The sequence below is a fragment of the Carlito syrichta genome, unplaced genomic scaffold, assembly GCF_000164805.1.
Source record: "Carlito syrichta isolate Samal-C Ts95f unplaced genomic scaffold, Tarsius_syrichta-2.0.1 Scaffold307981, whole genome shotgun sequence".
NCBI classification, from domain to species: Eukaryota; Metazoa; Chordata; class Mammalia; order Primates; family Tarsiidae; genus Carlito; species Carlito syrichta.
This window is the reverse complement of record NW_007252077.1, coordinates 1,529,554-1,541,383: the sequence shown is the minus strand read 5'-3', so window position 1 is coordinate 1,541,383 and position 11,830 is coordinate 1,529,554. Positions and strand designations below refer to the sequence as shown.

Genomic DNA, 11,830 nt, shown 5'->3' with positions numbered 1-11,830 from the left:
TGCAGCCACTCGCTGCACAGCGCCACGGCCCCGGGCGAGAAAAGCAAGACCACGGTGCCGCCCTCCTGCAGGGTCTGGAGCCGCTGCGCGTGGAACCAGGCCAGGGGCCCCTGCGCACTCAGTTCTCGGCGGCGCCACAGGTCCACGGCCACGCGCAGCGGCACCTGACACAGCGCCGACGCCAGCGCGCCCACCAGGAGCTCGAAGCCCGCGTCGTCGGCCGAGTAGAGGAGCAGAGTCGCGCGGCCCCTGGTGGCCCCTGCCGGGGAGCGGGGGGAGGAGGCAGAAGTGAGGGCCGAGGCCCGGGCCGCAGGGGGCGGCCCCCCGCCCGGCACTCGCGCCCACTCACCCCCCGAGCGGACGTCCTGCTTCAAGAGCCTCAGCCACCCTGTGAGGGGAGAGGGGCGAAGGCAGCCGGTGAGCTTGGCCGCCGCCTTTCCTCGGGATCGCCCGGGTCCACTCTGGCCCTTTCCCCGGGGGATGGGAGCCAGGGAGCGCTCACCTTTCACGTGGTCCTTTTTGAGAAGCAGGAGGAGGAAAAGCACAGCGGCAAAGAGGAGGCAGGCCAGCCACACCAGGGCCCAGCGCTTGTGGATGTCTGGGAGACGGGAAGAAGAGTTAGAAACCTCAGACTTTCACCCCACTTCACAGGAGAAAAACAGACTTAGAAAATGAAATGATTTGCCCCAAGTCCACAGCACATAGTGTCAGAGACAGTGTATGAATATAGCTCCACCTGTTTGGGTGACTTTGGATAAGTAACTTCACCTTCTGCCTCAGTTTTCACCTCTGTGAAATTGGGATAACAATAGTGTCTGTCTACTTCCTAGGGTTGATATGAGGACTAAATACATTAATACACGTAAAGCACTTAACACAATGCCAAGCATTATAAGTGCTCAAATGTCAGCTAATAATAATCTTTTAAAAATAGTGCTGCAAGGGACATACGGGGCAGCAATCTTTTTGGAAGCTAATAATTGTCCCCTAAGTCTAAAGTTGCTGTGCCCTTGACCTTGGTGTCTTGGATGTCTGCAATAATCTAACTGGTGTGTCGGGTCTGTCTTTTTTTGCCTCCCATCCATTCACCAAATGACCTTTTAAAATTATAAATTTGGCTGGGCATGGTGGCTCATACCTATAATCCCAGCACTTTGGGAGGCCGAGGCAAGAGGTCCGCTTGAGCCCAGGAGTTCGAGACTAGACTACAAAAAAATGTAAAAAGTAGCTTGGTGTGGTGGTGCACATCTCTAGTCCCAGCTGTTCAAGGGGGCTAATCTGGGAGGATCACCTGAGCCCAGGAGGTCGAGGCTTCGATGCGCCATGATCATGCCACTGTAGTTCAGCCTGGGCAACAGAGCCAGACTCAAAAAATATATAAATGTAAATAAATTTGAAGGCTAGTGCATTGCCTCATGCTTGTAATCTCAGTGCTTTGGGAAGACTGCATGAGGCAAGGAGTTGGAGACCAGCCTCGGTGACATAGCAAGACTCATTTCTACAAAAATGAAAAAAAGCCGGGCTCAGTGGCTCAGCCTGTAATCCCACGCCTTTGGGAGGCTGAGGTGAGTGAATTGCCTGAGCCCGCGGGTTCGAGACCCGCCTGGGCAGCGAGACCTCATCTCTATGATAAATCAAAAAATCAGCCGGGCGTGGTAGCGCATGCCTGTAATTCGGGCTATTCGGAAGGCTGAGGCAGAAGGATCGCCGGAGCAGGTCGAGGCTGCGGTGGCCAGGAGCGGCCACTGCGGCCAGGAGCGGCCACTGCACTCCAGTCTGGGCGACAGAGTGAAACTCCAACTCAAAAAAAAAAAGAAAAAGAAAAAAATTATTCAAGCATGGTAGCACACACCTATAGTCCCAGCTACTCTGGAGGCTGAGGCAGGAGGATCCCCTGAGCCCAGGAGTTCAAGGCTAGATGGAGCTATGATTGCACCACTGCAGTATAGTCTGGGCAACAGAGTGAGACCCTGTCTCTCAAAATTCAGGGGGTGCCAAAAAAAACCATATACATGTCTTAAGTATGACGTTTGTTCAAAAGATAGCATTAATCAAATGAATGCTAGCATCACCATGCAATGGGTAGGACAATCAAACAAAATGATGGAAACACAGCTGAGCAAACATCATACTCCACATTGCTACCCTCATTTTTTGTTGGTATTTGTTTGGTTTTTTTTGAGTTGAGGTATCACTCTGTCACACAGGCTGGAGTGCAGTAGCACACTCATGGCCACTGCAGCCTCCACCTGCTGGGCTCAGGCAATCCTTCCACCTCAGCCTTCCAAGTAGCTGGAACTACAGGCGCGTGCCACCATGCACAGCTAATTTTTTTTTGTTTTGGAAAGCAGGATTTATTGAGAAAACAGAAAAGCTTCCACAGAGGGAGGGGACCCGAGGGAGTTGCCCAATTTTTAAAATTTATTGTAGAGATGAAGTCTCACCCAGTTACCCAGGCCAGTCTCGAACCCCTGAGCTCAGACAATCCTCTCGCCTCTCCCTCCCAAAATGCTGGGATTACAGGCATGAGTCACCATGCCCAGCTTGCTACTGTAATTTAATTCAACTTTGAAAAATAATAGATAACATCTCTTAAAATGTGTATACAGCCAGGCTCCGTGGCTCAGCCTGTAATCCCAGCACCTTGGGAGGCTGAGGTGAGTGAATTGCCTGAGCCCGTGGGTTCGAGAGCAGCCTGGGCAACTTGGTGAGACCTTGTCTCTACAATAAATCAAAAATTAGCCAGGCGTGGTAGTGCGCTCCTGTAATTCTGGCTACTTGGAAGGCTGAGACGGAAGGATTGCCTGAGCCCAGCAGGTCAACACTGGGGTGACCATGAGTGTGCCACTGCAGTCTAGCCTGGGTGACAGAGTGAGACTCCAACTAAAAAAAAAAGTGTATACATTTTTGGTGCACCCCCATATATGTATTGTGAAAGGAAAACAAAAAATAGAATCTCGGGACCCCAAACTCACTATGCCAAAGGGAAAGTTAAGCTTGGGAACTGAGTCACACACACATACGCAAAAACTGTCTTCCTTTTGTTACCAGACAGCTATAACTGCACATGCTTACTTATCTTATGTAAAATGTAGATTTACTGAGAGCTAGATGAATTCGTAATTGACCTTTACCCCCTCTTCACAGGCAGAATGTAGATTCACTAAGCCCTAATCAAAGCCTCACAAGAATGTAACCATTTGCCTCATTGACAGTACCCTCTTTCCCCTTTTTTTCCCTTTCCCCTTCCCCTCCTGCTTGCTCTTTCCCTTTTGAAGTCCTCAAAACCCTCTTTGGAAAAAGCATAGGCCATGGATGCTGCTGTAACTTGTGATTCTTTTTCCCACTCATTCTCAGCCTTGGCAAAATAAACCTCTAAATTGACAGATCTGCCTCAGTCACTTTTTGGTTTACATATATATAAATTTGATCGAAACCCTTCAAAAGCTCCTGCTGCTCTAAACAAAACATCCATTTTCCCCACACGTCTCCTGCATCGTCATCTCATGACAGAGGCCTGCCTAAGACCTTCTGGTCACACTGGCCATGGCCACCGTGGAGTTTCTCAAAGAAGTACCTCAGAGTGCTCACAGAAATGCATCTTTATCCCCTTCAGCTAGCTCAACCTCAGAGTCCCACTCAAATCTTTCCCCAGAACCCCTCATCCCACCTAGGTCAGTTTCCTAGGGTATGCTTTTGAGTTGTGAGCTCACACTTGTGAGTATACAATAGCTCACACTTACTAAATGTAAGGGATTGGCTAATGTCATGCTAGACTTCTATGTGTGGCAGGTAGAGATGGTATCTTTTTGGTGATCCTAAGATCCTTGCAAGCTCTTTATCTGAGCCTAGGGAAGGGCACGGTCACGTGGCCCCTGCAAAAACAGACAGGAAAGGCAGTTCTTGTAATACTCACATTTGTCCGTGGGGCAGGCCCATAGCGCTCCCAGGTCATCATCCCACAGCTGCAAGACACAAACAGAACCAAGTCCAGGATCCCCAGCTTGGTGTTCAACACTCACCAAGTTCTGGTGAGCCTCACCTCCAAATTCCCAGCCTCAACTATGCTTATTCCCCGCCACATACAGCAGATTCCTACAGCTGCTCTGCCTTTGCTTATGTTATGCTTACTGCCTAGTTGTGACTTTTTTCCACACCAAATCTGACCCACAGGAAGAAATGCTTCCTTGAAGCTCTCCCTGGAACCTAATACTTAGTGCCTGTGGGTGTGGCTGTTTACTGGTCTCTAGTCAGCAGTGAGCTCCTTGGGGAAATAACTGTTTCTTTTACTCTTAACTTTCCTAGGGCTGAACACAAAACAGCACACATAGACAGCAGGTGAGTGCTAGTTTTAGGCCTATTGCCCTTAGACAGTGGGTCAGGGCCCTCCTGCCACCTACTCACCTGCAGACACTGGCCTGACTCCAGGTCTTGTAGTAAGTGCTCTCCGAGGCGAGCAGCCATCTGCCAAGACAATGGGTTGGGGGGTGTTACTTGGGGCAGCACCCACTAGGCCGCAGCTGCAGAATGGAAGTGGGTGGGAGACTTTTAAGAAGCCACTGAGCAGAGCCCATGTCTGAGTCAACCCCGCATCCCCAGAGACCATCACAAGGTAGATGAAGTAAAAATGTGAGGCAGGTTTGAGATGGAGCTGGAGACGTCTGTGGAGGAAGGTCTGGTCCCCCAGCCCTCACCGTGGAGGCCCTGCTGGGCAGTGAGGTACAGCCACTGGGTCCCAAGGCACAGAGTGATCTGCTGTCCTGGGGGCCGCGTGTCTCCACCAGCAGCACATCATCCTTGAGGGGCCCCAGGGAGTCTGAAAGGGGTGAGAGGCCAATCTGACCAAAACCAAACATTGCTGGGAGTTGCTGCTTGCCCTCCCACCCCCTACTTCCCATCCCATCCCCTACCCCCATGCATTTCCTTCACTCCCAGGAACTAGCACTGCCAGTGATCACCCCTGTCTCAGAAACTCTGCCCCAGTGTCCCCCAGGCCCCACTCACCAGCCCACAAGCACTCTTGCAGCTGCAGCTTCTCCCAGCTGCTCACCTGCTTGGGAGGGGCCGGGGTTAGGGGCACTAGAAAAGCAAGAGCCAAGGCCAGAAAGACCAGAAGAGAAGGGGCAGGCAAGAGAAAGCCTGTCGGGTTGGAAGTCTGGACCTGATCTTAGACAGATCTGGATTCAAGGCCGGGTAATCAGGAGTCATTTCATCTTTCTCAGCCCTAGCCTTGTGAAATCATCTGCACTAAAGGGCCTTCCAGCCCTAAGCTTGTTGCATGTCTTACAGAGCGTTTTACATGCTCCCTCTCATCTAACCACTTTCTCAAAGAAAAGATTCCCTTCTTACCCGACCACCCCACACAATTACAACCCCAGTCCTCCCTCATCCCTTCACTTTTTCCCATATTATTTGTATGCAATTCTAACATACTGTATAATTTACTTACAAGGCCTATTGTCTGCCTTTCTCCATTAGAACACAAGTTCTATGAGGGTGGGGACTTTAGGATCTATTATGGTGCCTAAAATAGTGATTAGTATATGCTCAATAAGTCTTGGATGAGTGAATATTTTAGTAAAATAAAATTTTATAAAATTGTGGAACAACTTGTCTATGACCATACCACCCTGAATGCACCTGAAACTGTGGAGTATCCATTCTACAGGTGAGAAATAGAATAGTGACAGCAATAATAAAAGCAGCCAACATTATTGAGCATTTAATCTGTAGCAGTCCCTAAGCCAAAGCACTTCTCTTAGTTCATCTTCACAGCCACTCTATGAAGTAGTCTCTGTTTTATTACCTGCGTTAAATACATGAGGAGGCTAACTTTCAGAGAGGTGAAGTGACTTGCCCAGGGCCCCTCACACTGCTACAGTAAATAGTGGAACTCCCAAAGAGGAAGGCCTTAACCACCAAGCCTCAGGGGCCCAAGAACAAAGTGAGTGACTTGGTTGGGGGTCTGCACAGGTCCTGCCCCCAGCCCAGCATTCTGGCACCCCTGTCTGACCTGGACACAGAGGTTAGGGTGGCCGTTCAGCAACGGGAACTGGTGAGCCTCCTGTGAAAAGAGAGGAATGAGTTGGGTCATGAAATGGGACCCTGGGTTCCCCTCTCTCCCTCCATCCTGGGCACTGCCTTCTGCCTTGCTTACGTTCACAGTGACATTTTCCCAGGACAGCGGAGGGACCAGCGGCTGACAGGGGCCCCCACCTGGTATCTGCCAGCATAGCACTGCCTGGACGGGCAGAGAGCATGGTGCGTCCAGCCGCCAGCTCCGTGGGGACAGCAGCCGCAGCTGGGCAGCACGCCACAGGTTTCTGTGTGCACGGGGATCTGCAGGGAAAGGGCATGGGTCACCTCACGCCAGGCACTAGTCCGCTTGTCCACCGGCACAGTCTCCAACTCTGTCCCCAAGCTAGTCCGCTCACCCTCCCTGAAGGGGCAGATGTTCGTCCTGATGGAGTCGGGCCTCAGGGGCCACACCTGAAAGGAAACAGAGCTCTAACTCAGGTCAGTTCAACCCAGCCAACCCTCCATGGGCATGTGCCCAGCTCCCTGCTAGGCAGTGGGGACACATGCTTTCAACAGATATTTCATAAGGTCTTCTTGGCATTCACAAAGTCCTGGAGATGCACACATTTCTTCTTCCAACAAACATAATGTCCAGCACTGGTAACATCGTCATTCAACAAGCTTTTAATGAGTGCCTACTATGTGTCTTAGCAGTATGGTAGGCAAAAGGGACGTTCCATAATTAATTTTAATTCATTCCACAATCACTTTGTGAGCACCTACTGTGTGCCAGGTAATGAGCTAGATGCTAAGGACAAATTCATTTATTCTTCACTAGACTTTTTAAGAGCACCGATTATGTGCTTAGCCCTGTGCTGAGCACTTGAGATAAGAATATATTAATTTATTCATCAAACTTTTAATTAAGAACACTCACTGGCAACCCCCTCGGGTCCCCTCCCTCTGGCAAAGTTATTACATCTGAATCAGATATGATTTGCTTGCTTTCAAGGAAATTACAAACTCATAGTTGTAGCAAGGATAAAATATGTAAATAAATTAGTAAATCAGTCACTCATTTCACAATATTCATTGAGCATCTGTTGGGTACAAGAAATAAGACATCCAAATAAGAAAGGAAGTTAATAAATAGACAAAGAAAGACTGAACAAGTACAGGGGAATTTGGAGCTAGGAGTGGCTAGATGGCTGGGGGAAAGCTTTGGGAAGGAGGTGACAAGTGAGCTGGGAGGATTTGGCTACATGAAAAAAGGGTGAGAGCATTTGAAGTAGTGGGAACTGCCTCAGCGAAGGCATATAAGTGGGTGTGTCTTGGCAAGTAGCTCCACTGGAGGTTATAAAGTTACCATGAAGGTAAATCATGGGGAAAACATAGTGGAAATGATGAAGTTGCGAGCAGAATATCGGCCCACAATGGCGGGGAAGGGAGGTCAGGCTAGAGGTTATTTCAACAGTCTGGGGAGAGGATAGAGGTCCACACTGGACTGAGATGGAGACGAAGGGGGAAAGGAATGAAAGACATTGCCGGGCGCTGTGGCTCACGCCTGTAATCCCAGCACTTTGGGAGGCCGAGGTAAGAGGATAGCCTGAGTCCAGAGGTTGGAGACCAGCCTGGGCAAATTAGCAAAACCCTAACTTTACAGCAAATTAAAAAAGCCTAGGCATGGTGGTGCATGCCTGTGGTTCCAGCTACTTGGAAGGCTGAGGTGTAGGATCACCTGAACCTAATAGGTGGAGGCTGCAATGGCCATGAACTTGCCACAGAACTCCAGGCTGGGCAACAGAGTGAGACTCCTAATTAAAAAAAAAAAAAAAGAGAGAGAGAGAGAGAATGAGAGACATTAATGCCAGAGGTGAAATGAATGGGGTCCAATGGCCAAATAAATGTGCAGACAGAGGGAGAGGACAGAGCCTGGATGTGGCATACTTCCTTATAATAGCCCTAGGAGGTTAGTCCTATTATTATTACCATTTTACAGATGGGAAGCAGGCTCACAGAAGTGAAGTAACTTGCTCAAGGTCACACAGCTAGCAAATGGCAAGAGCCAAAATTCAAACCAGCCTAAGTCTATAGTACTTGCTTTACCCTCTAGGGGAGCACAAAGGGGGAACTGGAGCTACGAGTAGGAGAAGGCTTCAAGGAGGAAGTGACATCTGAATGAGGCCATGAGGCATAAGTAAGAGTCCTGTGGATGGAGGACCAGGAAGAGCATTATAGGCATGTAACAGACAGAAGGCATAAGACAGCAAGGGTCAAGAGAGGACTGGCCACCCCAGGGAGCAACAGTCTCCACCTCAAAGAGGAGTCTGGAGGATGGTGAGACCAGGAAGATGGGGGCCATCCCCCTCCCGTCATCTTCCCAATCCCCTTCCCCTAGTGTCCATCTGGACTCTGCTCCTACCTGGATACAGAGGCAGGGAACCAGGTCTGTGTGGTTCAAGGTAATGGTCTGTGGCCCAGTCTGTGGGACAAGCAAAAGGAGGCAAGTTGGAGAAGATAAGAAAGAGAAATAGGGGAGGCCAAAGTCCAGGAAACCAGGCAGGCAGAAGCTCCTCCACCAACGTTCCCTTGCTTGTGTGTGTCATCTTCAAAAGTCCTCCTTGAGAGTGCACACTCATCCTTAGCATGAACATCAGCCTACAGTGGGAATGGACTTGGAGAGGGGTAGGCCTCACCAGGTTTCTTTGCCTCCAGGGCTTCAGGGGCCCCTGGACCTGGTTCCAGTACAGAAGGAGGCTAAAGTGCTGCTCCTCAGAGATGTCCAGGACAAGGCACACGTCATCGCCATCCGCAGACACGTTGAGCCAGGGCAGGGCTGGTGGGGAGGCAAAGAGAGAGAGGGAAGCTTAGATTTCCTTCACCTCTTCTGCATACCAAAGCCTGGGCCATACCCACCAACTGACCCTTTGGAGTTTTCTTCAAGCCCCTTAGACCCAGAAGCCCTTGGAGAGCGGAGCCTGTGTCCCCATCTCAGACCAGACTTTGCTTCTAGCAGCTGGCCCAGGGCAGAGCCCATGGAGGCCCCATTATGTGGTCTTAGGAGAGTTCTTCTCCTCGCTTCTCTCTCTCCAGCCACAAGGATCTTGTAACTACTTTAAAACAAATCATTTTCCCTTGCTCAGAATCATGACCTAGCCAGGAGTGGTGGCTCACGGCTATAATCCCAGTAATTTGAGAGGGAGTATTGCTTGAGCCCAGGAGTTCAAGACCAGCCTGGACAACAGAGTGAGACCTTATTTCTACAAAAAATAATAGAAAAATTAGCTGGGTATGGTGGCATGTGCCTGTAGTCCCAGCTACTCAGAGGGCTGAGGGGAATTGCTTGAGCCCAGGAATTTTAAGTTATAGTGAGCTCCAGCCTGGGTGACAGAGTAAGAATCTGTCTCTAAAATAATTCATTAATTAATTAATTTCAAAAACTCAAAATTTTTTAAAATTAAGAAATGAGGCCAGGTGTGGTGGTTCATGCCTGTAATCTCAGCACTTTAGGAGGCCTAGGTGGGAAGATTGCTTGAGGCCAGGAGTTCAAGACCAGCCTAGGTGCATAGCAAAACCTTGTCTCTATAAAAAACCAAAAAATTAGCTGGGCATGGTGGCACATGCCTGTTAGTCCCATCTACTTGAGAGGCAGAAGCAGAAGGATCACCTGAGCCCAGGAAATAGAGGTTGTGGTGAGCTGTGATCGTCTCACTGCACTCCAGCCTGGGTGACAAAGTAAGACTCTCATTTAAAAAAGAAAAAGAAATAAAATGTAATGTGAGTCTGTGTTTTTAAAGTTCTGAAGTTGTGACCTAAAAGCAGAAAGTATAAAAAGAAAAAAAAGTTCTGATGCTGGGTAGTCTTTAAGGGGTTGCCAAAGAGGTAGGCCAAGTTTAATTTTAAGGAACCGAATTTTCAGAAAGCAAAGTTGAAAAAAATGTAATAGTTTATATCTTGATCTGGTGCTACTTGTGTAAATGTATACATGTAAAAACTAATTGAAGTGGACATTAGAATACATGTTTATGTATATATGCTACAAAATAAAAAAGAAAATACAAAACAAAAAAATGAACAAGACTAAAACAAAACCCAAATAGTACATGGGGAAAAAAAATCAGAACTTTGACTTTCTTAGCTCTTATTTCAGGTTCAATGTTATTTTAATTCTGATATATAAAAGAGGGTACCATAATCTTGTCAATGCTTTGGGTGTCTAGAGGTCCCTGGTACTAATAAATATGTGTTATAAGGAGTGATTCCTCTTTATACTCCCAGTGTAATGAATGAATGAATAAATGTGCTCTATGAGCTTCTGGAATGTGATACCCCAGATCTGAAGTGGATTCCAAGGGTCCCTCATACTCCAGACTCTGCCCCACCCCCCAGAGCCCCTGGCCCTAGCCCCTACCCCAGCAGCTCTGGATGCTGTTCCGGACTTCGAGCCCCCTGCAGTCTGGGGAGAGATCATAGAAAAGCCTCCAGTGGGGCTGGTGGCCAGGGAAGGAAAGGGGTGATCTGACTCATGGAGGGCACTGGGAAGGGCTCCCTGCACCCGAAATACCACCCACATCCGTCTGGTGCCCAAAGCATTTTCCCCAGCGTTGGAAAGCATGTCTCACCCGGGGAGAGAAGACCTGAGAGACTGACTCTGGGAAGAACACAAGCTCAGAGCCCTGCCTGAGAGTGAATGGGCTAGGGAGAGGGTGCAAGAAGGAAGGGAGCGGCCAGGGGGAAAGAGACCAAGGGAGGCCAAGATCTGGATTTCCCGAGGCTCTGGGACCACTTACCAGGCAGCTGCTGTGTGAGATTGAGCTCCTTCTGGTACCTGGGCTGAGTGTAAGACCAGATTCTCACCTCACCTCCCAGGGCAGCTTCAAAGCAGTCAAATACTACCGAGCCCTGTGAGGAGAGAGGGGAAGGCTGGTGGTGTAAGGCTCAGAATTCAGGCCAGGAGCTGTGGGCATATCTGCCTGGGCCACTCTGATCACCGGTCCCTTCCCTAAACAAGGCCTATATTTATACTGCATAACCTGAAATCTACTATTCAGATTTCTTTCAAAGCCCCCCCCACCACGTTCTAAAGTAAACATCCCCAGTTAGAGCAGACAAGAGTAGACCCTAACCATTTAAGTCCCTGCCCCCACTCCTGCTGTCCTGGACCACCTGGCCAAAGCTAAGGGGATGAGATACCCCAATACAAATGTGGGAAGCCTCTCCCCACAGAAGTGGTTCTCACACTCAGGGCCTCAATGGGCCTCACAATTGCTTGCGAAGCCAAACAAATGTTTGGGCCAAACAGATGTTCTCTTAGACTACAACTTTCCAGATAAGAGGATACTGGGTGGGGGCTGGGGGTTGGAGGGGAAGTCAAAGGGTTTGAGTGATTTGGCCCCAGTGGAGATAGACCTTCCAACCACATGTGGCCTTCTGAGGCAGGAAGCCTCAACACCATGGTATACACAGCATGGGATGTATGGCAAGATTCTTCTCGTAGTCCAAGGGTCCGCAGAAATACATCAGGCCCACAGACTGCCCTTCTCCAAGCCTCAGTTTCCCTATCTGGAAGGTGAGTGTAATAATAATGCCTAGTTCATGAGAGTAGTATTTAAGATTACAAAAAAAAGGAAAACAAATTTACTGAGACCCTTTGGCACTGGGCATTACACCAGGTGTTTTATGGGTATCACCTTATTTAATTCTCACAACAGTTATATGAGGTAGGATTATTCTTTTTTTTAAGTGGTCAAAAAAACTTTTTTTTTTTTTTGAGTTGGAGTCTCACTCCGTCGCCCAGACTGGAGTGCAGTGG

At 49.0% G+C, this 11,830-nt stretch overlaps 1 protein-coding gene across 1 annotated transcript in view; it reads right to left on the bottom strand.

The window, feature by feature from the left end:
* IL17RC (interleukin 17 receptor C) overlaps nucleotides 1-11,830 on the bottom strand; it is a 15,056-nt gene that overhangs the window by 923 nt on the left and 2,303 nt on the right. Inside the window, exons 6-19 of the mRNA XM_021715871.1 lie at nucleotides 10,809-10,920; nucleotides 10,430-10,474; nucleotides 8,715-8,854; nucleotides 8,441-8,500; nucleotides 6,435-6,489; nucleotides 6,158-6,339; nucleotides 6,014-6,064; nucleotides 5,005-5,050; nucleotides 4,695-4,816; nucleotides 4,405-4,464; nucleotides 3,917-3,965; nucleotides 503-598; nucleotides 350-388; nucleotides 4-259 (exon numbers count right to left, since the gene is read on the bottom strand). Of these exons, the coding sequence (XP_021571546.1) occupies nucleotides 4-259; nucleotides 350-388; nucleotides 503-598; nucleotides 3,917-3,965; nucleotides 4,405-4,464; nucleotides 4,695-4,816; nucleotides 5,005-5,050; nucleotides 6,014-6,064; nucleotides 6,158-6,339; nucleotides 6,435-6,489; nucleotides 8,441-8,500; nucleotides 8,715-8,854; nucleotides 10,430-10,474; nucleotides 10,809-10,920 (1,313 nt within the window). The remainder of the gene's footprint in view (nucleotides 1-3; nucleotides 260-349; nucleotides 389-502; nucleotides 599-3,916; nucleotides 3,966-4,404; nucleotides 4,465-4,694; nucleotides 4,817-5,004; nucleotides 5,051-6,013; nucleotides 6,065-6,157; nucleotides 6,340-6,434; nucleotides 6,490-8,440; nucleotides 8,501-8,714; nucleotides 8,855-10,429; nucleotides 10,475-10,808; nucleotides 10,921-11,830) is intronic.